The 27,427-nt window shown below is 44.2% G+C and overlaps 1 protein-coding gene across 4 annotated transcripts in view; it reads right to left on the bottom strand.

Annotated features, from left to right (window-relative positions):
• evla (Enah/Vasp-like a) overlaps window positions 1-27,427 on the bottom strand; it is a 44,520-nt gene that overhangs the window by 14,296 nt on the left and 2,797 nt on the right. The window contains exons 1-3 of one of the 4 annotated variants that reach the window (XM_052086202.1): window positions 24,538-24,790; window positions 3,743-3,911; window positions 1,549-1,729 (exon numbers count right to left, since the gene is read on the bottom strand). In XM_052086202.1, the coding sequence (XP_051942162.1) occupies window positions 1,549-1,729; window positions 3,743-3,911; window positions 24,538-24,560 (373 nt within the window). In that variant the 5' untranslated portion in view covers window positions 24,561-24,790. Of the gene's footprint in view, window positions 1-1,548; window positions 1,730-3,742; window positions 3,912-19,470; window positions 19,707-24,537; window positions 24,791-27,427 lie in introns of those variants that run through there. The other 3 variants (XM_052086201.1, XM_052086204.1, XM_052086203.1) reach the window with 3 other exon arrangements.

Below are 27,427 nucleotides of genomic sequence, written 5' to 3'. Positions count from 1 at the left end.
AATATGAATCACCACTGGCCCCAAAAATGATTCACCACTAGAGGGTAGTACAGCTCATGGAAGACAGAGCTCAACGTCCGTGCATGTCCGTGACTATTGAAGCAAAAATGAATAAAAAGTGTCATTGTGCTGTGTAACTCTTGTGTGTTGTTCAGGTCTGTGAGAACTGTTTTATGATAAGAAAAAAGATATACAAATATGTTTTGCAAACTCCTTGGCATTAGCTGAGGTTATGTGAAACATCTATCACAACACATTTACATTCGATACGGGATGGTTTAATCCAAAGGTGGACATTTTGCTTTTCTGCCCTTGCCCTTGCAACATTGTGACCAACTTCAAAAACCAACTCCTGTTCTCTATTCGTGTTCTCCTATTCCCAAACATTTTACCAGAGGTGGGAGAGAGTAAGATACATACCCTATTTGTAAGTCAGACTGTCATTCTTAACCTTCATGTTTCAAGCAAGTCCCAAGTAACTGTCAAAATTCACGCATGTCAAGTCTTGCATTTTATTATATTCGTCGTGATTCAAATAAGTAGTTCTTGGCATGTTTAAGTGTATCCACGGTTTGTGTCCCCCCCCCCACACACGCGGTTTGGTCGTTCTTGTACTTTTATTCCTATTTTCGTTCGCGCTTTTTCCTCACTTTGCATTATTACTGGCTTGATGTCCAGCGTCATTATTTGTACTTTGTGGGCCTTGCGGATATTTATGGTCAATAAATATTTTGTTAGATAAACTTTCATGAGTTTAAGTTTTTAGGGTCCGATTCTGTACGGAATTTTCCGGACACCCGACAAAAATATGAATACCTCATAATGTAACATAATGGGAACAGTCTGTAATAATTTAGAGTCAATGTTCAGATTAAAAGAGCTCGTGGGAATCAAACGGAGCCATCCGAAGCAATTCAATAGTGGTTAACTGGCATTCATGTGAGATGATAAAAGTAGGGTGGTTGCAACACGAGCCCAAATTCCAGTCCAAGTTCCACACAGCTGCCGTACCAACACGAACAAAAGACACAAAAAGACACATTAATTTTCTGTTGATCTTTGGAGTAGAGCTATCAAATGTCAGCATAACCTTCAGCAAATATCTTAAATAGTCTGTCACACAGCCAGAAGGTCAAAGAAAATCAGGATCTCTTGGATTTATACCGCAGATCTACAGTAAATTCACGATATGCCTTGATATATAACATTTTCGATCGTCCCTTTCCATGCCCATTTCAAGTGACATATGGAGTAATGTTTCAACGGAGTTAAATAACTTGACAACACAGAAGTAAACTTTACAACACAAGTTTTATTCTATATTTGGAAGAGGCCAGATTATAATCTGAACAGAATCAATATCCATGATGAATTTTCCGTCTACTCCGTTGACTGAATTGTGCCATTTCGGAGCAAAAAATAGGAACTGTATCTCCTGAAAAAAGCAGTGCATATCAAGCTTCAGCGAGAACGTGGATTTTTTTTGTTTAAGGGGTATTAAAAACAACAACAACAAAAAAGACCATGAGGTGACATTTCCATTTTTACCTCCGCTGTCAGGCGAGCTGAGCACGTTGAGGGCAAACAGCATGGCATTGGAGAAGGTGGTGGCCTCCTCCTTGCTGGCAAAGTTGAGCCCGTAGACCTGGCGAGCATCACGCCACTGATGGAAAGTGGGTGTGGCCTGATTGTACTTCAGGCCCTTCACGATGGAGTAGTTGATCACCACCTTTGAACGCAGAAATGAGTTCAAATTACAGACTGTGAATAACAAAAAATTAATGTTCACGAGAGGTCCGACAGTGGTGGACGGGTCAGGGACACCAAGATCTTTTTCCATTACAACTGAAATTGTAATATTTATTGAATTAAATAGTATTTGTTTATTCCCCACAGTAAATGATTTTCATCTCATTGCATTTCTCAAGACCAGTGGTTCTTCACCTTGTCAGAGGTACCGAAACCCACCGGTTCATAGTATACGCAGATCCACCGAACCCTTAAGTGAAAAATAAAAATCTGATTCCAGAAGTGTTCCTTCAGTTTTGCCGGTGCATCACTAGAGTTGCTCAACTTGGCATGACAAATCATGCAGATAGGACGCCGAGTCCCATCACGTTTTGTGATGCATGTGAATCCATGTTATACATATTCGTCCGACCGCTTACTTTTTTGCTCGACATAGCATGTGATAAACATTAAAAAAAAAATTTTAATCACACACGCACAATCACGACAGTCACACGCTGACTACTGAGCGAACAAAATTTCCCGCACCACTGATTGGACAAGCAATGCAATGGATGATCATCCACAGCCACTGATGGCCAAGCGGGCGGCTCATAACTAATTGACATGTTGAGTCGGGTGTGTCGATTCACCAAACCACTGGGGTTCGATCGAACCCAGGTTAAGAACCATTACTCTCGATTACGCTGCTTCTCGTAGGTGTACATAGACATAAGATATTTTTGTCCAGTTGAATTTTAGCCTCGATGTTGCACCATGTGATTCAAATCGGCTCAAAGCCTTCGGAATCAGTAATGCTGACCCTTGTGACTCAGACTGACATAGCAGCTTTTTTTTTTTATCCAATTCCATTTCAAATTTGTCCTCAGAGTGCCAGAGTGCTGGCCCTCAATGACATCAGCTTCTTCCTCTGATTTGTTGGTCATAGCAAAACTTGTTTTCATTTTGCAAAAACACATGCAAAGTGATCTGCGCACAGTGTGTGTGTATATATATATATATATATATACATATATTTTTTTTTAATCAGCGTCTCTGCAGAATATGATGCAGTTCAATTAGTTGTTTTTGTCATGATAAAAGTATCTCAAATTGAAATGATATGTAAAAACATAATATTTTTTAAGTTGAAGTATAATTTTCCTACTGGTTAACAGCACAACATAATCATAACTGTATAACCGTAACTGTTAATAAATGACGGTTTCAATATTTGTTATTGTAATGTAAAGACAGCGCCATCCTGAATCAAACAAATGGGATTTCATTTTAACAAATAAATTATATTGGTTGGAATGTTTGCCTCACATTCCGAAGGTTTGAGGTGAGAATCCAAAGTGCACCTCACCTCTTCCCCAGGGTCAGTGGGCATCTGCTACGACAGACAGGTTGGAGAAACTTATTTTTACACTTATGTGACTACCACGAACAGTGAAATCTTGCTTTTTATGGGGGATAGGAACAGAGCCCTGCCTTGAATAGCGAAATCCTCCCCAAATTGATGCCCCACTAAAAGGTTTGACACTTTCTTGTAATTGCCTATGGAGGCCCCAAAATGAAGGTAAGGGACGACTTTTGTCTTACTGAAGATTGCTTGGCACCAAGGTGCCACTGGATGGCGCCTAAGCAATATTGTTATCAGCAAATAGGAGGATAGGTTGATAAAAAAAAAAATTGAGAAATATACTGAGGGTCCCTGTACAATTCATAAAGGTTTTACGGACGTGACAATTTTATTTAGGAATGTATTGATTTCATTTCAGTTACTGTGAAGGGGGAACATTGCATTGAAATTCAAACAAATTAATGTCCACCGTCCGTAACAAATTGTTCTGAACATCAGGGTTCCACTGTATTCGCAGCTTTTCTGACTCTCACCGCTGATCCACACGTCTGTTGCAACGTTCATATAGAAAACACTCCACTGGGAATTTGGAAGGTGAAAATGCAAACGTGGCGTGTGAGCGTGAACACAGCGACAGCGCACACTCACCTGCTGGTCCTGCAGCTTGACACCCACCACCCTAAAGGTGTTGTTGGCAGTGTTGTGGTAGATGTTGATGCGACTGAAACCCTGCTGGCCCGGCTTGATGGGCACCCACTTCTTGCTGGCGTCATCGTAGACCATCACAGAGGCCCGGGCCTGGCAGATGCTCTGCTCGCTGTAAACAGAGGAAACTTATCAGTGAAGGAAAGGGAGGGAGAATTTACATTTAAAATGCCACATGGGTTTGGATTCAATCACACCCTGTTTCTCCAGCCAGCCATTATTATTATTGTCCTGACCAACATTGACCAAATAACATTAACATAACAGATCAAAACTATCATACATCCGCCAAAGAGAATGAGCAATGTCAAGCAATAAGAGCGATTGGATTTTTAAAAAAAAACTAGAAATGGCTAGCACTTGACATCTGAATTGTTTTTTATACTTTCTTTGTGAAATGGATGACTTACATTTTATTGACAATCTGACAAACGGGGGTGAAATAATGATCAATTCTTTGATTTATTTAATGTCTGAATGGTCTTTGAGAATGTTCTTAACTCCTGCTCCAATAGCAGTGCTGAATTGAGCACAATAAGTCGCTTTGAAGTGGCCTTTGACGCATGGAAGCAGCTTAATTTCCCCAATGTCTTGTTATGCATCATAAAGTGGGTTGACACATACAGTAACTACCAACAATGCAGCCTAATTTGAGCATTTTTCTTCCCTTCTGATCCAAATCATCAAAGGCCCAGTGGTCCTCTCATGTCTCGAAAAGATTGTCTTGAACTATTATCCTGCGGTGTGGGGTGTGTTGAGTGATTTTTCCTCTTCGATCTGCTCAGAATGCGGTCAGGACTGATACTTGTAAATATAAAACCTGATCAATATTTCAGATCACAAATCCAATGTGTGTGGTCAACACAGAGTTTGACTCTGTGATTGTGACGTGAAATGGTCAGAAGCTCGCTCTGTTGCTGGACAAAAATAGAAGAGCAACTGCTTGTGTTTGTATAATGTGTCTCAGTCACACGTTATTCACCACCAAAAAAAAAAAAAAAAAACACTTGTAACTTCTCTGATGTTACTAGATAAGTTTACACAACTGACCAAATCCTTAATGATGGGATCAATCAATAATGCACTAGAACAGCGACTCTCAAGTCAGTGGTACACGCGCTTCCTCTAGTGGTATGCAACAAAAAAATAAAATCAATGAATTAGTTCCAACTGTGTAATGTGACAGTGGCTTAAACTTTTTTCATTTGTTTAAGTACTGTTATGTTGTAGTTAACTTTTAGGTAAAATACATTTAAAATAAATTCCTTTATTATTACAATATTTAAGTAAATGTTTTCATTGTCCGACAGATTCTTATTTTCCTGTATTTAAGCACACTTTTAATGTTTAAATAAATAAATAAAATATTTTAGACGTTTAGATTACATATGAACACTGGAGTGACTATAACTATTAATTATTTTTAATTATTACTATGAAAACCTGATGTGCTCGAGAAAAAAGGAGGGCAGATTCCTATTCAGTGCAATTCACTCATCGAGAGAAGTTCACATAAATCTCTGATTAAAAAGCATTTTGTCAAAATATGTTGGCTGATGTTATTTTTGACCCAAAGTACACATAGTTATAGACACATGAATCTGAAGTGAAGGCGATGTTTCAAATTAAAAACCAAAAACTGTTGCGGATATGCTAAGTGAACGATGACAAATGCAACATATACTTTACGTTTGCTATAAAGCACAAATAGCACTGCACTATTATTCCAGATTCTAGTCATATAATTGTGCATAAATCCAATGAAGCATGAGTTTAATGTAGTTACGGTATGTGGTGACTCAGCAAAAAACACACAAATGTAACGTCTGACATTAAATAAAACAAGAAGAGGGTGGGTTGTTGCCTTAAAAAGCTCAAAACCTCAAATGACGAAAATGACCCTTCTGGTCTTTAGTGTGGTTTGTTACAGCACATACACATGCTCACATTAGTCTGGGGATGAGGATATGTGTGTGTGTGTGTGTGTGTGTGTGTGGTAATGATAGTTTGTTAAAATCACCAAGAGCACAGCCAGCTTCAGACTTGAACTAAAAGAGCAGAAGCTGGGAAGGAAAGAACAACAATAAGGAAATAATGATTGTATTTTGTATCAAAATATTGCTGCAACAGTGGAGAGGGCTGAGAGGCAAGTCCCATGCCTCCAAAAATACCTCAAAGGAAAAGTTGGGTGTTGCTGGTATTTAAATGTGACTGTTGTCTTGAGGCAACAAGCTCCTGAGAACAAATATTAACTGCACTAACCTCAAAAAAGAGACAGGATTTCCTTAAATAGCGACTTCAACTCTACTAGACGCCCTGCCTCAAGTAATTGCTGGATACGTTTCACACAAAAAAGTGCCTCTTCTCTATTACATCCCTTTACCGCTAAAAAAAAAAAAAAAAAAAAGAAAACTGGGTAGCAACTGCAATTACCAAAGTTAACAGACACTGTCATTCAGACAACTGTTTCTAAGCAAAACAACAGCGCCGAGCTAACTTGAAGTGTGGATTTGCTCTCGACACAACTCGGATGTTATAAACATGTCCCACGCACAGTATTAAAGGGTGGGGGGGGGGGGGTGGCTGCTAGCGGTTGAGATTGCCAGGACTGGCCTGGAAATACATCGGCCAATTAAGTGCTCCTGTACGCTTGCCATACTTAATGAAGCTGCCTACTCGTTTCCTAAATTCCTGGTAAATTACCAGTTACCTTTAACTGCAAAGCAGATTCCAGGTGACTACTGTTAAAATGTATCAGTTCATGCCTTCTTGGAACGCGAGACAACATTTTTGTGGAATTGCCAGGGGTTCCTGAGCACTTAGTGGTTGAATCGGGGGCCCTTGCAGATTAACACTCATGCTGATATAAATGACACTCATTATTGATTGCTCGCTACGCAGAACTCAACAGCACTCAACTGCAGTCACTATTTCAAACTCAAGTAACCGTATATCTGAAGCTTGCTCGTGTGTAAAATGCTGTCTCATAATACAAACAAATAAACAAACAAAAAACAGCAATTAATAAATAAATGCCTCTGAGGTTATGAGATATAGAAAAAGCAATCGATATCTAACTAGTTAGTTAGCTTCCTGTCTAGATAGGTCAAGTGCTGGCATAGACACACGTGAGCCTTTTCACCTCCCTCTGCTTTCCTTGGTCCTCACACCTTCAGCCTGTTAATATGAGCAGCTTTACAAATGGAGCTTGGAAAAAGGCTGCGTGACGGCGAAAATAAAAAGAGTGTTGAGTGACTTGTGTGAGGAGCGATTAAGTCCCTTCTCTGCTGCTCAGTGGCTGACAAGTAGGCTCAACTCCCTCTCTCAGGTCACGAGAGCAATTACGTTACTTGTAACACTTAGTGGGGATTTGTGATCGCCCTGGCCAACTTAACGTCATCGACTGTCACGTTCTGTCCGAAGCGATAACTATCGCTTCGTGCAGAACAATGAAAATAAAGAGTTGGATCCCCGGAAAACAGACACGAAAGAACCTTGTCAAAACAAAGAGTGTCTTTAATGACAAAAACAGAAAGAGCCCGACAGGGAAAAAACGGTAACACAAAACGCTGGTCAAATAAGGACCAGGGGAGAAATAAGGAAACAACCGAAAACGCTCGCCGAAAAAACAAAGTGCGAGGAACTACTGAATAGGCAATATAAGAGAGTACAATTTAGTGACTAATCGCGAATGGCAAGAGTAAAGGCCGCAAGGCAAGGAGGCAACGAGTAATCTATAATCGAGGAATTAGCACGAGAGAGCAATGGCACGGCGTGGAATTCTCCGGCAGCGAGATGACTGTCGGAGTCTCTTAATAAAAGAGGATAATCAGCCCGAAATTACGGACAGGTGCGCGGATGGCGGGGGAGAAAACCCGCCACCTGCTGGCGGACACGCGACGTGACAGTACCCCCCCCTCAATGGACGCCTCCCGGCGGACTACCCGGCTTGGATGGATGTGCAGCGTGGAAGTCGCGCAAAAGGGACGGATCAAGGATCCAGGAGCGAGGCACCCACTGCCGCTCCTCAGGCCCGTAGCCCTCCCAGTCGACCAGATACTGGAACCCCTTTCCCCTGCGCCGAGAGTCCAGGATGGCACGAACCGTGTACACCGGGTCACCGTCGACGACCCGCGGAGGTGGCGGCGGCGTGGGAGGAGGAGCCAAGTCACTGGGAGACACGGGTTTGATAAGGGAGACGTGGAAGACGGGGTGAACCTTCATGGTGGGCGGTAGCCGGAGCCTGACTGCAGCTGGACTGATGACGGCCTCGACCTCGAACGGTCCAGTAAATCGGGGTCCCAGTTTCGCAGACGTGCCGGCCAGCCGAAGATCCCTCGTCGCCAACCACACCTTCTGTCCTACCACGTATGAAGGAGCCGGGCGCCGGCGACGATCCGCGATCCGCTGGTTCCTGGCCGCCGTGCGGGACAACGCAGCCCGGGCCTCCTTCCACACGCGATGGGCCCGCTTGAGGTGGTGCTGCACAGAGGGGACCTCCACCTGCCCCTCCTGGGACGGGAACAGCGGCGGCTGGTACCCGTAGGCGGCCATGAAGGGGGACCTACCGGTGGCAGAAGAGACGAGGGTGTTGTGCGCGTACTCCACCCAGGGTAAGTGGTCGACCCAGGACGAGGGACGGTGAAGGCACACACAGCGGAGGGCCGCCCCCAGATCCTGGTTGGCACGCTCGGCTTGTCCATTGGACTGGGGGTGGTACCCCGAGGTCAGACTGGCAGTGGCCCCGAGGGACCGGCAGAACTGCTTCCAGACGCGGGATACGAACTGGGGCCCCCGGTCCGAGACAATGTCCAGTGGAATGCCGTGGAGACGGAAGACGTGTTCGACAAGGAGGTCGGCGGTCTCCAGCGCCGACGGCAACCTGGACAAAGGAACAAAATGAGCCGCCTTGGAGAAGCGGTCCACGATCGTGAGTACGACAGTTCGACCCCGGGAAGGCGGGAGACCCGTGACGAAGTCCAGGGCGATGTGGGACCACGGGCGAGGAGGAATGGGCAACGGCTGGAGCAGTCCCGCCGGCGGCTGATGGGACGACTTGCCGCAGGCGCAGGAGGTGCAGGCCTTGATGAACTCCGTCACGTCGTTGCGGAGCTCCGGCCACCAGAAACGCTGGGCGACGAGTTGCACAGTCCGGTTCACCCCGGGATGACACGCCACCTTGGACCCATGTCCCCACTGCAGAACTTCAGATCGTAAGGAGGGAGGTACGAATAGCCTCCCTGCTGGGCACTCCGTCGGCACCTGAACCCCCTCCAGGGCTGCCTGGATCCGCTGCTCAACCTCCCACTGGACGGCCCCCATGACGCACCGGGTCGGGAGGATGGTCTCCGGGGATCGATCCCTCCCCGCAGGCTCGTGGAGACGGGAGAGGGCGTCGGGCTTGGTGTTCTTAGACCCGGGAGAGTAGGTGAGGATGAAGTCAAACCTGGTGAGGAAGAGGGCCCACCGGGCCTGACGGGCGTTCAGTCTTTTGGCGGAGCGAAGGTAGGCGAGGTTCTTATGATCTGTGTAGACCGTGAAGGGTTCCTTTGCCCCCTCGAGCCAGTGCCGCCACTCCTGCAAGGCGGTCACAACTGCCAACAGTTCACGGTTGCCCACGTCGTAATTGGACTCGGCGGCACTGAGTCGACGGGAGAAAAAGGCGCAGGGGTGCAACTTCTGGTCGACCGGAGAGCGCTGGGACAGCACAGCCCCCACCCCCGAATCCGAGGCGTCCACCTCCACGATAAAGGGGAGATCAGGATCAGGGTGCTGTAGTACGGGGGGACTGGTGAACGCCGCCTTCAGGTTTGCGAACGCCGCATCCGCGGTCGGATCCCACTTAAATGGGGTTTTAATGGACGTAAGGCGGGTTAAGGGGAGCGCCTTCTGACTATAACCGCGGATGAAGCGTCGGTAGAAGTTGGCGAACCCCAGAAAGCGCTGCAGTTCCTTGCGATTGGTTGGAACCGGCCAGTTAGTGACGGCACGCGTCTTAATGGGGTCCGCCCTTAACCTGCCCTGTTCAATAATGAACCCTAGGAAGGAGATGACGGGAACATGGAATTCACACTTTTCTGCCTTGACGAAGAGCCGGTTCTCCAGTAGACGTTGTAGCACCAGCCTAACGTGTTGCTGGTGCTCGTGTAATGACCGGGAAAAAATTAAAATATCGTCAAGGTAAACGAAACAAAAGATGTTAATCATGTCCCTTAGCACATCATTGATTAGGTTTTGGAAAACGGCAGGGGCGTTGGTGAGCCCAAAAGGCATAACCAAGTATTCAAAATGACCCAGAGGGGTCTTAAAAGCCGTCTTCCACTCGTCACCCTCCCGGATGCGAACCAAGTGGTAAGCGCTGCGCAAGTCTAATTTGGAGAAAATGGTGGCTGACTGTAATGGGGCGAAGGCGGAGTCCAGCAAGGGTAGCGGGTATCTATTCTTAATAGTTATCTCGTTTAAACCCCGATAATCTACGCAGGGTCGCAGGGTCTTGTCTTTCTTCCCTACGAAGAAAAAACCCGCCCCTAACGGTGAACGCGATGGTCTAATAAGACCTGCGGCGAGCGAGCTGTTGATGTACTCCGTCAATGCCTCGCGCTCGGGTTGGGACACCTGATACAGCCGCGAGGTCGGCAACGGAGCGCCCGCCTGCAGGTCTATAGCACAATCGTAGGGGCGGTGTGGAGGCAAAGAGTGGGCACGATCCTCGCTGAACACCTCCTTTAGATCCCGATAGCAATCCGGCACTCCGTCAAGGCAGATCTCCTCGGGGGGTGTGACACGTTCATGCCTCCCGACGGCCGATTGCAGACAGTGCTGGTAACAGTACTGGCTCCAGCTGTCTATCGCTGGGCGCGCCCAGGAAATCACGGGATTGTGTGTCTTGAGCCAGGGTAACCCGAGAACGATCGGGGCGTTGCGAGACCGCATTAAGTAAAAACGACGATGTTCGACATGGTTGCCGGACAGTAGAAGTTTCAACGGCTCCGTCCTATGCGTAACTACCGCCAGGAGACGCCCATCAAGATCACAAACCCGCTTCCTATCTATCAGCTTCTCCACGGAACAACCCAGCTCGGAAGCGAGATCGGTGTCCATTATGCAGTCATCTGCCCCCGAGTCTACCAGAGCCCGAACCCGCCACGACCGGGACCCCCCTAATATCTCCCCCTCGAGTTCGAGTCTGTTGGGGTGACCAGGCCGCGAGTCGACTCGCCTAGACTCGAAGGGAGGCGCGCGCGGTCGTGACTCACAGTACTCCTGGTGGGCAGGGGGTGACGGCCCCGGATGGCTGGTTGCGGCGTGAGGAGATGGTGGAACGCCGTCAGTCGTCGCTCGATCGCTGAAACGACGCTTTCCTTCCTCCGCACCAGCGTCCCTGCCTCCCAGCTGCACCTGTTCCTCCGTGGGTGTTCGTCGGAACTGGGGCCGCTCACCCCCACGCTCCCGGCTTCGCTCCCTCAGGCGATTGTCCATGAGGAGGGAGAGGTCGATTAATTCCTCCAGGTTGGTGCTGTGGTCGCGGGTCGCCATCTCGTCCTTGAGTTGAGGGTTTAGTCCACGGCGAAATAGGCCACACAGCGCCCGATCATCGTATCCACTCTGGGCGGCCAGGATCCGGAACTCGATGGAGTAGTCCGCTACCGATCGCTCCCCCTGGTGGATGGCGAGTAACCGGCCCTCTGCCTCTCTGCCCCGCACGGGATGATGGAACACCCGGCGGAACGCAGCCACGAAGTCGGGGAACGAAGTACGGAGATTCGGCTTGGCGTCACTTGTCGCAATCGCCCACGATGCTGCCGGACCTGTTAACAGACTCATGACATAAGCCACCTTGGCGGCGTCATTAGCATAGGCAGACGGCTGTTGATCAAAAATGAGAGAGCACTGGTGGAGGAAGTGTCCACACTGCCCGTGCTCGCCCCCGTAGCGAGGGGGGTGTGGAAGCGATGGCTCCCTCGTCATAATGGGATATGAGGGGGGCGCTTCGGAAATGATAGAACGAACCCCGGGGGGAGATGGTCTCCGCTCTTCCATCCGGACCAACCGAGGTTCTAAATCATCGGACCGATGAGCCAGCATGGAGACCGCGCCACGGAGTTCCCTAATGGCTTGGCCCTGCTGACTCATCTGTTGCTCTTGTCGGGAAAGAGCGGACAAAATTCTTTCGATGTCTGCGGGATCCATGGTGGCCGGAGAATTCTGTCACGTTCTGTCCGAAGCGATAACTATCGCTTCGTGCAGAACAATGAAAATAAAGAGTTGGATCCCCGGAAAACAGACACGAAAGAACCTTGTCAAAACAAAGAGTGTCTTTAATGACAAAAACAGAAAGAGCCCGACAGGGAAAAAACGGTAACACAAAACGCTGGTCAAATAAGGACCAGGGGAGAAATAAGGAAACAACCGAAAACGCTCGCCGTAAAAACAAAGTGCGAGGAACTACTGAATAGGCAATATAAGAGAGTACAATTTAGTGACTAATCGCGAATGGCAAGAGTAAAGGCCGCAAGGCAAGGAGGCAACGAGTAATCTATAATCGAGGAATTAGCACGAGAGAGCAATGGCACGGCGTGGAATTCTCCGGCAGCGAGATGACTGTCGGAGTCTCTTAATAAAAGAGGATAATCAGCCCGAAATTACGGACAGGTGCGCGGATGGCGGGGGAGAAAACCCGCCACCTGCTGGCGGACACGCGACGTGACATCGACAACTGGAGATCGTCTAGAAGTTATTCATATCTCCTGCATGGATTCCAGAAATCACTGACTGGGATTGAAACACATACTGCCTGCACCCAAATGAATCAAAAAAATAACCTCATATACAGTACCATCCACAAATGGCGAGTTTATATTCTCTGTCATTGGCCACAGGCAGAATGTTTTTTTTTGCATTCCCTGCAGAAATATTTTGGGGAAAACAGCTACCACAGAATGTGGTTGTGGTCGATTTTGCTCAACACCAATAGCGACCAGAATGCACTGGGCTCCTTGCCCTCCGAGCCAACGCCCTTTGGGAATAAACCGCTCTGCTCGCGGGCAAGACAGAGAAACGTTTGAAACTGTCACTGTATTTAGCGGTCACAAAGATGAAAATGATCTGCTGGAGTAAGACAACCATATAGTTACCAATTAATGCTACCATAACTGACCGTGGAAAAAGGTATGATTCATCTGTTTACGAGACTTGTGCAATTGAGACGGGTCTGGCAGAAGTGAACACAGATGCTGATGGCTGGCAAAATTTTTCTGTCATTACACAATACAAAGAAAAAGCACAGTGTGTCAATGAGAGGTTACTACATACATACTACATACTTGACTACATACAAATAGAGCCATCCTGAGTGACAGCATAAAGGACTTGTAACTGATTAGACTGAGGGTAAGTTCAACATACAGACATCATGTTTACTGCCGCTTGCAACGATCTTCTTACAAAAGCAGCAACTATTTCTGGAGCAGTTAGTAGAGGAATGGACTGATGCTTTCATTTCTTCTTTTGGACATTAAGCACGCCTATTTAAGCAAGTCACAAATAAAGCGACATTCCCGTCTAGCCACAGTGTCTAATTTCACTGGCAAACATCTCCAGCGGGTGACATACATGCTGATACTTTCAAGGCGTTAATGAAGGCAGAAGGCAGTGGGACGTTTTTGCTAACAAGTACGATTCTGGTCACATTTGGGCCAGGAGGTGACGAGAGTACACGTGCATGATGGACGACGGAGATGCATCATCGCTAAAAGGTCGTGGGTTGCTCAAATCTTAGTCAGTGACATTCAATTAATTGGATGACTCAACAGCATATGTAAAGTACATGCAGTACATACGCACATACCCGAATGCATCTCTAAATCATCATACCCTCAATACTCACACATGATTTCAATTAGACTCAAACTAGTGCGTCCCAAAAGTTGTGACATTTCTTCAGTTTCACCGATTAGTGCCTTATTTAGATCATTGCTTTGTACTTCGCAAAACTTTTTGAAGACAGCAAGTGATTCACAACTTTCCAGGTCAGTTCCACAACTTAACAGCTCAAACAGACACACACATTTGCTAAATGTTTGTTCTCCTTTTGGGTTTTCTTGTAGCCGGTTGTTCCGGTCCCCGTCACGTCAGAGCAAAGCTCTCTCATTTTGAACAGGATTGTGGCAGAGTAGGTAAATTTGGTGCTTTTCTACGTTATTTGTACTCTTTGGAACTCAACTAGGTCATAGAATTTCAGAGAGTTTGTTTTCACAAATTGTGAATTTCAGTTTGTATTGTCTAGGAACCGAGATTATTACAGTTTCCTTTTTTAGGATGGGGGGGGGGGGAGTAGGCATTTATTCTTAGAAGGAAGTCTTTAAGTCTTGGAAGGAGGTCTTTAAGCCTTAAAAGTTGTTGGCCTGCTGGGCGATTTATTGGGACACAGCGTGTATTAGAGAGACGGACACTATTTGAGGAATTATGTGAAGTTGGCCTTGGCTATGTTGACTTTAATGGCATAAGAGTTGAAAGCAACACTGAAAATATGGTTGAAATACAAAAGGGTTGAAGGTGAAGCACAAAGTTCCTTCTTTCTAACGTCTGGGGAGTAAAAGAAAAACAAATGAGAACAGTTTGTGTCCTGTACCCGGTGACGAATATGATGAGCACAAAAATGCATTCTTCTTTTAACTGCATGGAAGTTAACAGGCTAGAAAACATGAAGAGAGAGAGAGAGAGAGAGAGAGAGAGAGAGTGAGAGAGAGACAGAGAGCAGCGTGAAGATGAGAAGGCCGTGGAAAGATGAAGATGAAGATAAAGAGCAGAAGAGAAAATGTCAGAGAAGCAGGAAAATAAAGTCCAACAAAGCAATGACACAAAAGCCTTCTGCCACACTGAGCGCTTCCTTGTGTTAAATCGGCCTCGGGTAGGGAAAAGGAGGCCACGATGCCGGCCAGGCAAGGCTTTTGAATAAAGCAAAGCTTGCACACATGGTTTGACATATGTGCTCCCTTCTCCGTCAACATGAAGACACGAGCAAATTATGCATAGCTGTTCAAAGTCATGTAGAAGCAATAGCTGGCCGGGCTACGGATTTTTCAATGGGCGGGACGGTGAGGCGCAGGAGGCCTTGCTTGGTTCCCACCTGAGGATAGGACTTTGATTACAGTGGCAATTAGCTAAATGTTTTGTTCTGCTCATTTGCGGACAAAGGCGTCACAATTTTGGATGAATCACCAGGCCCGACGCGGCTGCCTCATGATCCCATTCATGAACAAGGCGCTAAAGTCTCAGAAATGTGCTGTCAGCTTGTCATGAGTGCAAGAGGAACCAAAAACTCTCTCACGTAAGGGGGGGTGTCCTTGATTTAGTACAAGCGACATCGTGCAGTCGGGGTGTTTTTACAACGTAGGAAGTGTTTAACATGAATCGTTTCTTTGATTATAATCTTTTCATGATCGTGGGAATCCAACATCAAAGCCATGATTAAAGGTTGATTCATTGCCCAGCCTTACGCTCTTGCAAGTACATTGCACAGACTCTGTTTCCTGAACTCAGCTCACATGCGGGTCAATGCACACTTAATGCGTTATGGTTAGGATGGAATGTAAATTGATTACTCTTCCCTGGAAAGTGAGGCATAAGGATGACATAATTGAAAGCGGTCGTTGCTGTCTTAATGTCACGGAGGCTACATTAGTGTCACAACACACAGAAAACAACAATAGCAACGATAAAGGATATGAGAGATGTTTTTATATTGCATATATATAGATATACAGTATTTTGTTAAATTATACAGCTCTGTGAACCTGCCATGTAAAATGTCTTTTTTACTGATCATGAACAATGCAACACCGATGCAATGAAAAAATACTTGGCATCTTCTGCATAAAATCTATTCCAATTTAGAAGTATCTTAAGAACTGTAATTAGGATGTATCAATGAAATTTTAACTACAAACGGCAAAGCTTGAGGCACACTCCACCTCTTTTTTGGAGGGATCATTCACCATTTGCTGCTTGTTGTGATGTTCTCTGTCACCATTGTGACTTCGAACTCGCATTTTGCCTCACAACTCAAGAAAAAGATTTGTATGTCGAAACACATGTAAGTTTAGTCACTCTTACATGGAGATACTACTGTCCTATATTGCCCAGATGAAGAGACGGGGAAGCTCCTAAAAAGTGTTGCATCAAATTCTTGGTATTCCTGTGCTAAACTACTGTACATGTAAACTACATTCAGCATGTTAAAGACCCTGTATCCATTGGAAGAAGAAGTTGGGCTACTGACTAAAATCTTTTTCTCACTTCGTATAAGGATGAAGCTGCAAAGAAATCCAAATGGACCATTTTGTCTGACCTTGTGTATCAAAAAGAGGATCAGAGTGACTGATATTTCCGAATGCACATTCATGTAACAAGGAGAGAGCTGAAGTGATTGGAGAACAGGGACCTAACATTTAATTCTTCCAGCAGACCGTGACTTTATTCATTCTAATTAATCATCTTCAATAAATCATGACATCTGGTACAATAGTCAGTCAGCTGGGAGCAATGACACCATCTGAGGAAACTTCCTGGGCGGCGCGGGAGGTAATTAGGCACTGCAATGCATTCTGCCTTCTGGTGAAGGTAACAGAGATATACAATTATCAGTATAGAGCGAGGGAGGGGGGGGGGGGATTTCTTGTCTTTGTTCGTATTCATACATGTCAGCGGGCCTCAGTGAAACCAAAGCGCTACTTCCACAGTCATCAGGGTCTGCACAAATTGAGGCAACATGTTGCTCTGCTATTATTTCATCTTAGGGCTGAAACAAGATGATGTATCAGACAATGTTATGACTGCTGCATCATAGAAAATGCACACACCTTTAATGGTGACTGTATGGATTGATTTAAGCGCCACCATGGGGAGGAGAGCCTCTCAAGTTGACTAGGCCATTTTTGGGGCAAGAGCGGTATGGGCACCATGGGTGGGAGAGTGGATAGTTACAGTATGGATGCCCATGTCTGTGTGTGTGTGTGTGTGTGTGTGCGTGTGTGTGTGTGTGTGTGTGTGTGTGTGTGTGTGTGTGTGTGAAGTGGAGGAGTGGGGTTTCATCTGAAAGAAAACGGAGGTCGGTCTGACAGGCAGGATTAGAGGCGTCGTGCGGCAGGCCGATCATTACCTCACTGCAGTCTTAAATCTAAATTAACCAGGATTTAACTCTCATCCAAGACCTCTAATCTGCTCAAGGGGGAAAGTAGTGCTTCAGGACGCCTGCAAGAGCTAAAAACAGCACAGACCAATGTTATTTCTGCACCTTTGTAAGATGACAAAACGACGCGCTTGTTGAAAACAAACAGCAAGATGCAGCAGAAAATGATTTCTGTTGATGAACAGAGTGCAGAATGTCAATTAAAACGCACCCAAGGTCAAATACACAGTGACAAATGTCATTTTGGGGGTCTTTTTGCTATTCTTTTGTTATGCCACCACATAAGGGTACCAATAATGACAAAGTTTAAAATGATATCCAGAGAACAGGAAATTGAACTTGTACCAATGATGGCAAAGAGGAAAAATGTATCATGACAAACCCAGACAAAGACAAAAATGGCAAGAAATGAAATTTGTAGCGATATAGTGGTTGTGCATCGACAGAAGCTGTCCATAAGTGTCTGTGTCATGTCTGTTTCGATTATGATTCCGCCCCAGCTGGAGTTAAGGGCGTTTCCCTCCAGCAGTTGCACTTGTTCTGCGTTTCCTCATCAGTCTTGCCAAATATTTAAGGACCGCCAAGGTGCCTTGTCTCTTGTCGGATTATTGACCTTGCTTGCTGTAGTGCTTCAAGTGTTGCTTTCTAGATTTCTCGTTATTCATCGATTCTAGTTTGTATTCTTATTTTTTCTTCTTGCTCCTGATCTTTGGCTTCACGTTATTTGCTTTAGACATTTCGTTCCCAAGTACCTTACCTTTATGCGTTGTTTCTGCTGGCTCCTTGTGAGCAGCGATTTCTTTACGTACTTTTTTAGGGCGCTTTTCTGTAAATAAATACTCTTCTTATCATACTTTGTCTCAGCCTGCATTTCTGGAATCCAAAAACATTATTCGGTTCGGTCCAGAACCAGATAGTCTGTCCTGGTTGCCAGTGTTACAAAAGTTACCTTATATTACAAGTTACTTTCAGGGTTGCTTTTAGCAGATATGACAATTTGGCTTAATATAAAAATGATAGTTGTTTTTGCTGTTTTGTAGACATTTTTTTGTTGTTTTTGGATTAAAAAAAGAGTGACTCTGGATTTCATTGAACATAAATTGCCTGTATGTTTTTAGGAACATAAGTGTGTCTAGACTTCACCATAAATAAAATTCCAATACATATTACAAAAAGGCAGTCTTTGTTGACCTGAAATATTTAACTCTTAATGCTATAGTAGTAAAACTTGACACAAGGCAAACATTTTTATTTAAACAAATGAATGGAGGGTCACTCTGAGTGTGCGGCCTTTGGGCTGCCGGTTGCTGGATCACTAACTGGATCACTTTGAGGGTTTTCATCCGCTGGCGCAATATATACTGACATAACGCATCATCTAAAAAGTACATTACATACTGACACATAAGAATTGTAATATAAATTCTGTCACAAAAGCCTTTCAAGCTCCTGGTGATGACCAGGTAGTGACTTCTGAGCTCTTCCATCTTGTTTTTTTTTTTTATCTAAGTGCTGATACAAAGTGCAGTGTAACCCCTGCGGAATGGGCTGCAACTAAGCCCCCTGGTGTGTGTGTGTGTGTGTGTAAGCAGAATAGTGATGAAGCTTTAATGGCATTAATGCCAACATTAATGTGCTTATGTTCTTAGCTAAATGTCCCGTTGTTTGGTTGTATGTGGAAAAGCTCAAGCAGCATCGGTTTGCTATACTCCTACATCTACTCGAGTCAGAAAAAAAAGCTCACACACCACACAGTTACAGTCTACATGTGACCTACATAACATTTTCCCTGTCAAGGTGATTTGCATACATTACAATTACATCCCCCATTCTGCGTATTGTGACTACGACGGATGCTTGAAGAAAAAGCACCAGATAAAGCAAAGAGGCACTGGCTTGCAATAGTGCCGCTGAAGCCAGAAACCATGCATGAGTTCAATGTGTATGGGAATTAAACATGTATGAAGAGCTTTGCTATTAAGACATGCACTCGTGTTTGGGATGGAGAAGATACTTGGTGGAGTGGCTCCATTACTCAGATTTTTTTGGATTTTACAGAAAGGATGCAACTGGGATGGTGGGAGACAACAACAGAGTTTAAACCTACCTTAAAGGTAAAAACTGTCCACTAGATGACAACAAATATTTATATAAACCTTGTAAAAAAATGATCTAAGGACACAGAAGCTCATCCGAAATAACCTAAATTCTTTGGCTAAACAACAGTTTGACAGATTAAGATTATAGATTAGTATTTCAGATCTGATTAAATACAACAAGTAAAGATTTGCCTTCTGTGCTGTTGGCCGATCACAATACTTCTCTCCACACACAGCATTTTTTTTGCCTGAAAACCCCACATAATCCGAATGCTAACAAAGACCATTTGCACGTCTCCGACTTGGACATCAATCATAGCGAGCGTACAAGCAAAAAAAAAAAAAAAAAAAACAACCCAAAAAAACAAAGTGCTGGCACCAACCTGCCGGTGATATGGTTGTAAAACAGCCCCGAGTCACTGACGCTCTGAGGGAGGCCGTAACGCAGCACCCGCACCCGCTGGACGTCCATTTTGGTCAACTGCTGTATGTAATATAACCGCGCTGGTTGTCCTACTCTCTTAAAAATCTCATGAAACCCATTCTAATCCTCTCCCAGAAATCCTGCAACATAATTTAGAAAAGACAAAAGGCTCGACTTGTCCAAGTGAAGCCTTACACAATGACAGTGATGAATGTCCATCCGGCAACAAAGCGACGAGGGATGGACAGGCGGCACAGATGAAGTCATTGACTGGCCTGATGTCGCTCTAAAAAACAGACGACCGTGTGTGTATGTGCAAGTGTGTGTCATTAAAATTTCCGTGTTCTTTTCATTGTGTTAACCCAGGGGAGATTACCTCATATCCATCTCAAACAGATCCTAATGCCCAGCCCCCTCGTATTCACACGAGGGATGAACATTTCATTCCACTATTATTTTTTAAAGGGCATGGCAGATGGATGATGGGAATCGCAGAGTAACTCCTGATAGGATGCTATCACAATATTTTGCATGCACACGTTCAACAATTTATTTTTTTTACAATGTGTTTAAAATGTGTTTTATATAATTGGTTAAAGCATGTGGAATGGGTATTTGAAGATTGCAAGGATCTTAAAAAAAAAGTTGTTAATACTGTAGGTGACTGTGTCTGGCCCCCTGAAATTCATAAACACTGGCCCGACCAACTTTCCTGAAGAAATATGAAGAAATCAACCCGTTCTTGATTTTTTTTCATATTCAATCATTTGAGTTTCATCCATTTAAATTGCTCAATCATCATTGATCTTTTTACTGTACTGTGCACATTGTTATTGCACATCAGCTTCAACACTTCCATAAGGAATGGAGAGAATAATGACCAGAAAATGTCAAACGTTAAGTATTCATATAGATTTTACACAGAAAATAATAAAATAAATAAATAAATAACATATTTCAAAAGTAACTTCACGGAAGCAACACTTGTACATTAATATTTTCATAAACTATGAACACAATACACACAACAAAACACATTGAAACTTATCATATTATATCATGAATTTAAAGGGCGAGTGAGTGTTACAGCAGGGCCACCAAAACATGGCCCATGGTGGCCCAACATGGTCGCCGCCCCAGAAGAAGCCTTTGTCAGACCCAGTAGGGATGGCAGGGGTGTCAAACCAACCGTTTTCAGAGCCCCGAAAGTGCTGAAGTCCTTGTACGCGTCGTATTGAGCAGTGCCTCCGAGGGGAGTTGTGCCAAAGTCGATGTTTGTGTGGCCGTAGCTCAACTTGCTCTACTTGCCATCATGTCATCTTTCGACAGCCAATTAGATGAGAGTAAAACACCGGCACCTTTGCCAGTTGCAAACATGTCGTATTATGTCTCAGATGCTTCAAGAAATGATGAACCAACAATCAATGACACACAATCACCAACCAATGTTGCCAAAGCAACCCGTAATTAAGCTCATTCCAAATGAGCTCTATTGACTGACATGGGCTGGACCTCTGAGGTCAGTCATAGCAGAGACCGGCGGCATGCTAATTGTCCATTAAAATGCAGTGGGAATTGATTTCCTCTCAGACTCAATTCAGGTCTTCCACGTGCAGTGCAGCGTTTGGCTGATTGAAACTTCCAAATGTAGAGGCAAAACATTCGCAACAGTCGAGCAAAGCAATGATTTATTTAATTGGTTTCACTGTAGCGTGTTGTTATTTTCTCTTTAACAAGCTAACGTTTTAGCCCTGGAAGTTCCCTGCTTTGATATGTCCCATGGACAAAACAATAGAAAATGTGGCTTTCAGTACCAAGCTACCCGTGACTCATAGACAGTATCTCTCGAAGAGGGTCCAGCTGGCTTGTGTAACATTTGTGACAGACGGGGTAAATGATAACAAGTTCCACCTTTTTAGAGCGAGGTGTTACCCTGAGGAAGGGACATGGACACAGACTTTTTAGAGAAAGAAATTAATTTCAACTTATGCTCTGTAAATTGACCAGCTAGGTCATGTAAATTTAAGAGAATAAGAAATAAGGAATACAAATAGATGTTGCTGGTTTTGTCTGCCCACGAGACGCCAGAACGTGACAAAAATAAGCTGCAACAACTTCCAATGGGAAAACGCAGTACGCACACAACCTTGTCTTTCACATGATACTCTCTACATCGTTAAAGTCATATCAAACCAATGTTTATCTATGTATTGCAAATCATGCGAGTCAGCAGGTAATGCTGATTTAATCAATAAGAAAATGACTCCAAGGTACTTGCCTTCCCTAAGTACTACAGTACTTAGTACTTAGGGAAGGCAATTGACTTTTAAGTGAACAAAAATCAACGGCAGTCATCAAACAATGGCCTCCCCTTCAATAAATGGTCTGCCCTAATTATTCATCCTTGAAAATTTTTCAACTTTACTCCTCAATTAGACACAAACTTTATTCCCCTCCATACCTTTACTAGCCTATCCTACCAGGCTGACCACATGCTTAGTTACAACAAAAACAACAACAACAACAGGGGGTAGTCACCTTATGATTCAGCCTTATATGGTAATCCATCATTATGTATGGATTTTAAAGTAAAAGTGCTCTAAATATTCCACCAAAACACAACTGAATAGCTGAACATGGACCTGAAGTTAATTAAAAAATGAAAAAAAAAGAATGACCCGATGTACACCAACTGGAAGAGAGTTTGTTGGAGGTGAAATTAGCAAGGAGTTGGACAGAAAGTCTCATGGGTGGATTTATCCCATGTGGCACCACCACAAGTGGTGTGTCCACCACAAGTGGTGTGTCCGTAAAATGGTAAGAAAGACAGCCACAATTGAGTGATAGAAGCCAGAATTCATTTGATCCATTTTCGATCGTGCTTGTCCTTATTACTGTTGTGGGTGAGTTGGAGCCTGTCCCAGCTGACTTCTGGCAGAGACACAAAGTACACTCTGGATTATTTGCCAGTCAATGGCAGGGCACAAACAACGATCCACATTAATGTTCAGTCCTGGTAGTATGGACAGTTTGGAGTGTTTCATGAACAAAACTGTTGTGTCAAGAAGCAGGAGGATTTGGCGAAACACACGCACAGACAAACAAGAGACAACAGTGCTTTGATGTACACATCACGTGGTACCACTCGCATATTATTATTTTTATTGACTTGTACTTTGTCATCACTGTGGTCAACTTAGTGTCCCCTTTGCTGTATGTCACACTTTTAACAATCTCTGGTTACTATTTCTCAAAAAGACAACTCAGTGCAACGGTCCTCGTGTTAGCAACATTCTCATTTTCTGAACGCTCGAGGGAAGAGCGTGATATGTACTGTAAGGATTTGGGAGTCCCAACTTGGAACAGCTAATATAGTAACAGTAGAAGTTAGCGGTTTGTTAGCGGAATGTTAACAAAATACCGATTTGAATGACTGCTAAAAAATGTTGTTTCCATTATTTCCTAATCATAACTACATATACAAGGTCAACGCAAATAGCAGCTCATTGAAATAATACATTTAGCGCGTCATATATTAAGACATTCAAATAATAAGGAATGAAGTCAAGACTAGCATGTTGGGTGGCCTTCGACTCGTGTTCTAGTTCTTCACAGGTCGGACCCCGTTGGAAAATAATTTGCCCAACCCTGCCTGAGCCCAATAAATGCCTGGTACTTTCTGCAGCTGAGGATATAAACACCTCTGACCACTATATGAGCTAATACGGTAGGTGTGCAGGGTAATGTGGGTGATGATGTCCCCATGGCAACAACTGTTCTTATTACTCCAGTTCAAATTTTCAGTGTGTAAAATTATTATAAATGGTTGTTTTAATTGCAGAAACACAACAGACGCACAATGACTCATCCCAGCATGTTAACACTGATATTGACTATCGATCGCTCATTTCACCTTGAATGATTGTTATGGACACATGCAATGTATAGACACAAGCAACCCTCCCCCCGCCTCGTCTCCTACGCTCTCCACTCCACCTTCCCTCAACATTCTAATCCTGATCCTTAAAGACATAGGCTGCTTCCATTCCGGGAAGAAAATACTTCAGAGAAAGCATGCAAAGTCCATCCATCCATACCGTATTCTATAGCGCTTATACTCTTTAAGGTTGTGTGTGAGCTAAAGCTTATCCTTGTTGACTTTGGGTTAGAGGTGGGGTACACACAATCGACTGATCACCAGCGAAACAAGCGCTCAAACGCATCTTTACTCCTACTGACAATGCATGTTTTTTCATGTTTTGGGAACAGGGAAGGATGCCACAGTGCCCAGCACAAGCCAGACATGTGGAGAACATGCAAACTCAATCCCTGAACTTCAGAAGTGTGAGGCAGTAGTGATGACCACTAGGTGGAAGTCATTAAATGAATGAATGAATGAATGAATGAATGAATGAATGAACGAATGAATGAACGAATGAATGAATGAGAGATTGTTGTAGCCATGGAGTAAAAGTTGATGATGCCGGACTTGACAGTAGATTACTGGAGCGCGCGCAGTCATGCACAAAGTAGGAATAACGTCCCACACATCTGTATTTGGAGCATCACATTATAATCTGCCACGGTCCCGATATCACGCCGTCATCTGGTTCCATAGTCCCAGTCACTCTGCTGTTGAGCGATTAAGCGCTTTCTATCCCTGCGCTTCCTGTACTGACTTTCTCACACTCGCATGCAATTCAGATGGGAGAGATCCCGCGAGGCTCTGCAAACAGCTGACGGAGGTAAGTCATTCCCTCTACTCGGGGAAAAGACTGAGCCAATAAAACAAACTGGAGCTTGGCTGGGGTAAAGAAACCCACTTGAGCGAGAGATTGGACAGAAAAAGGCAGAAAAACAAGCTGTATTTTTTCCAATCCGTGGTTGGAGAGCAAGGGAATTGCATCCAGGGAACATTTTGTGGTCACGCAGCTTAAAGAAAGAGGAGCCAACAGACACATTCCAAAACCATCTTCTATCACACTCGCTCAAACAAAACATTGAAGCAAAGATAGGGTTGTCCTACCCGAAATCATCAAAGGAATACATGTTGCTGGCCGTCCCGTCCTGATGGCAAATAACGGAGGCAGGTGTAAAGGAGGAGATTACGGAGCAGAAGATGAGGTGTTAATCTGAGAGGAGAGAGCGACGTGCATGCTGACGGCGTCACAAGCTTCCCTTCTTCACATCTTCCAAAGAGCCGAGTGAACCTGAGACGCTGCGAAGAAGGCGGTCGCAACAAGAATGAGGGAATGCAAGTCAGAGAGAAAGAAAGTGAGAGAGAGACAGACAGAGACAGAGAGAGAAAGAGAGAGAGTGAGGGACAGAGAAAGGGAGGGAGGCAGGCAGGAAGAAAGAGAGCGAGGGAGGGAACATTTGACCGGCAAAGACCAGTCACCTCACTCCATTTGTTTGTGAGGAACGCTGACTTTCTGCCTCCAGGAAATCTTTTACGCTGTAAACGTTACAGCTACGATGCCTTTATCCATGATATCACACGAAACCAGTTTTCCATCCATTTTATTCATGAAGGCTCTGATTCGGAAACAGTTATGGGCGCAACGTCCTATAAGACACGGCAAGTCGCAGCGAACCATTTGTTACAATGGCTTTTGTTTCCCAGAGCCGTTGGTTTGAACATTTTGTGGTTCATTTTCCAAACGATCTCAAAGCACCCAATAGCATTTAAAGATGTCTCGCACATCTTGGGAACATGCTTCCTGTTGTACTAACAACCAGAAGACGTTGAGACTCTGGCGACGACAAAGAGCAATGTTTTGAACATGCACTCTGGGCACAGACATGATGTTACAATTTCCAGTACCCATCCGGAGATGAGGAATACAGAAGGAGTACGCTGTAAAAAAATTTTTACTGAAAAGATCATCTCAACGTTGTTGAGTGTACAGATTTTACGTTTGCGTTACGACAATCACCAGAGAAGATTAGCTGGGGTACCTCATAAAGTTTGAGAGCAGTGTCACAAGAACATCGTATATGATTTCGTGTGTCTGGAGGACACAACATTTTAGTATTAGCCGGGCAACAACATTTTTCTAAACAGTTCATATGTGACGTGCGTTCGGTCAGTCTTATTCAAACAATGCAATAATTTCATAATAAATTGTTCAACGTTGTTGCTGTTCTTATGTACCAGGTTTTCTTTTGTTTTTTTGGAGCACTCCACAGTATCATATGTTTCCGGATTTATTGGCCGTGTTTCATTACGACAATATATAACCCTAACTGCAATGTTCCAAACCTTTGCCAAGGCTCAACTGTTGAACTGATGAATTGAAATTGACATTGCATCATAGTAGAATGCAGTTTTCAAATTGTGAAGGTGATATGCAATCAATGTGAATTGCAGTTTTTTTTTTCATCTTGTCTACCAAATTCCAGTTTGACGATTATAGTGTTCCATGAATTCTGCCTAGCAACACGTAACAGTCCAAGACGCCGGTCCATTCTGGGAATCAACATGGCTGCATCTGGTGTGATACCTTGGGCTCCATGAGCCGTAGCTTGAGGTCCACAAAATAAATTGCAATAAATGATCAATTACAGGTTGTCGTATTACTCATGCATCTATTACATAAACATACGAATCTAAGGACTTCTCTCAATCTTAACTTGGGGCGAATTAAAATATCTGAAATGAAAGAGCTTTTGTCACATTGATATGACAACCTTGCTTTTCTAGCTCTCTCGTGTTATTTTCTCTCTGTGGAGTTGTCCAAGTTAGACAAGGTGACAGCAAAATCCAGCCTGTGCATAAACTACTGCTTTTGCATTGTAAAAATAGGCTCTGTGTCTTTGGCAATGTTCAGTGCTATTGACTACGGCACTGCCCCACACTGGCCTCTTTTCTTTTCAAATGGAAAACAATGTGAAAATGATTTGATTCATGTTGTTTGTTTCTTAGCGGGAATTAGAATCACAAGTCACTTTTTAGAAAAATGGCGGATGGAATAGTTGCTAAATATAGCAACCATATCCCTAAATTGGCAACACTGAGTGTGTTTTCATAAACTAGCTCCTCTCTGTTGGCAATCATGTCGTTAGTGGAAATGGTGCATGAATAGTACGATGATGGATAAATCCTAAATTTAATTCAATGTTTTCTGATTAAGTTCATATCCATGAAACAGTTCATAAATATGAAGGATGAAACGTTCTTCCAAAAATAAATAAATCATTTCGTTAGATTATGAGGTGGTGTTTGTGGGGTGGGGGGACCCCCGTGCTTGTTAATATTTTAAATCACATGTAAAATTTTATAATGGCTCCTGATGCATTATATTTACATAATTCATAACACAACATGAAAGGATGCGTGAAAGTAAGAGACAGCACTGATTTTCTTATGTGTCGCCAATTTAAACAATTGATGTCAGTGAAATTCAATTCTCATGCATGCAAGTAAATTGACATGGAAGTGTCTCTAATTTAACATACAGAGCGGGAATTGTGACACTTCAATGCCCATTCACTAATTAGTGCATTTCAAAAGCATTTCTTTCTCCTGGAACGCCAGCTTGAACTGATACTGAACTTGTTCATGTAATGACAGGAGGACTGGGGCAGGTTGACTTTGTTGATGGCGCAGCATCCGGAGGCGAGACTCACGAGTCAGCATTTTACATCCCGCCGGCACTTCTACCTTTTCCTATCGTGACTCACCACAGCGGTCAGCCCGCATTAATATACAAGGACGGACGCCTCGCATTTGAGCCCCTTGCGCCCGTTTCAAAACCAAAGTCACACGCATAGAGACACACATTGCCAAGCAAATTATAGCAGCCGGCCTGACAAGAAGAGAGAAGCACTACGAGACAATAAAAGCACTCTGCCTAAAAATAACTCTCGTGTATGGATATTTGAATTTATGCTACAAAGGAATGATCTCCCATAAA

This window comes from Hippocampus zosterae, chromosome 14, assembly GCF_025434085.1.
Source record: "Hippocampus zosterae strain Florida chromosome 14, ASM2543408v3, whole genome shotgun sequence".
Taxonomy (NCBI): Eukaryota; Metazoa; Chordata; class Actinopteri; order Syngnathiformes; family Syngnathidae; genus Hippocampus; species Hippocampus zosterae.
This window is presented reverse-complemented; position numbering and strand designations above follow the sequence as displayed.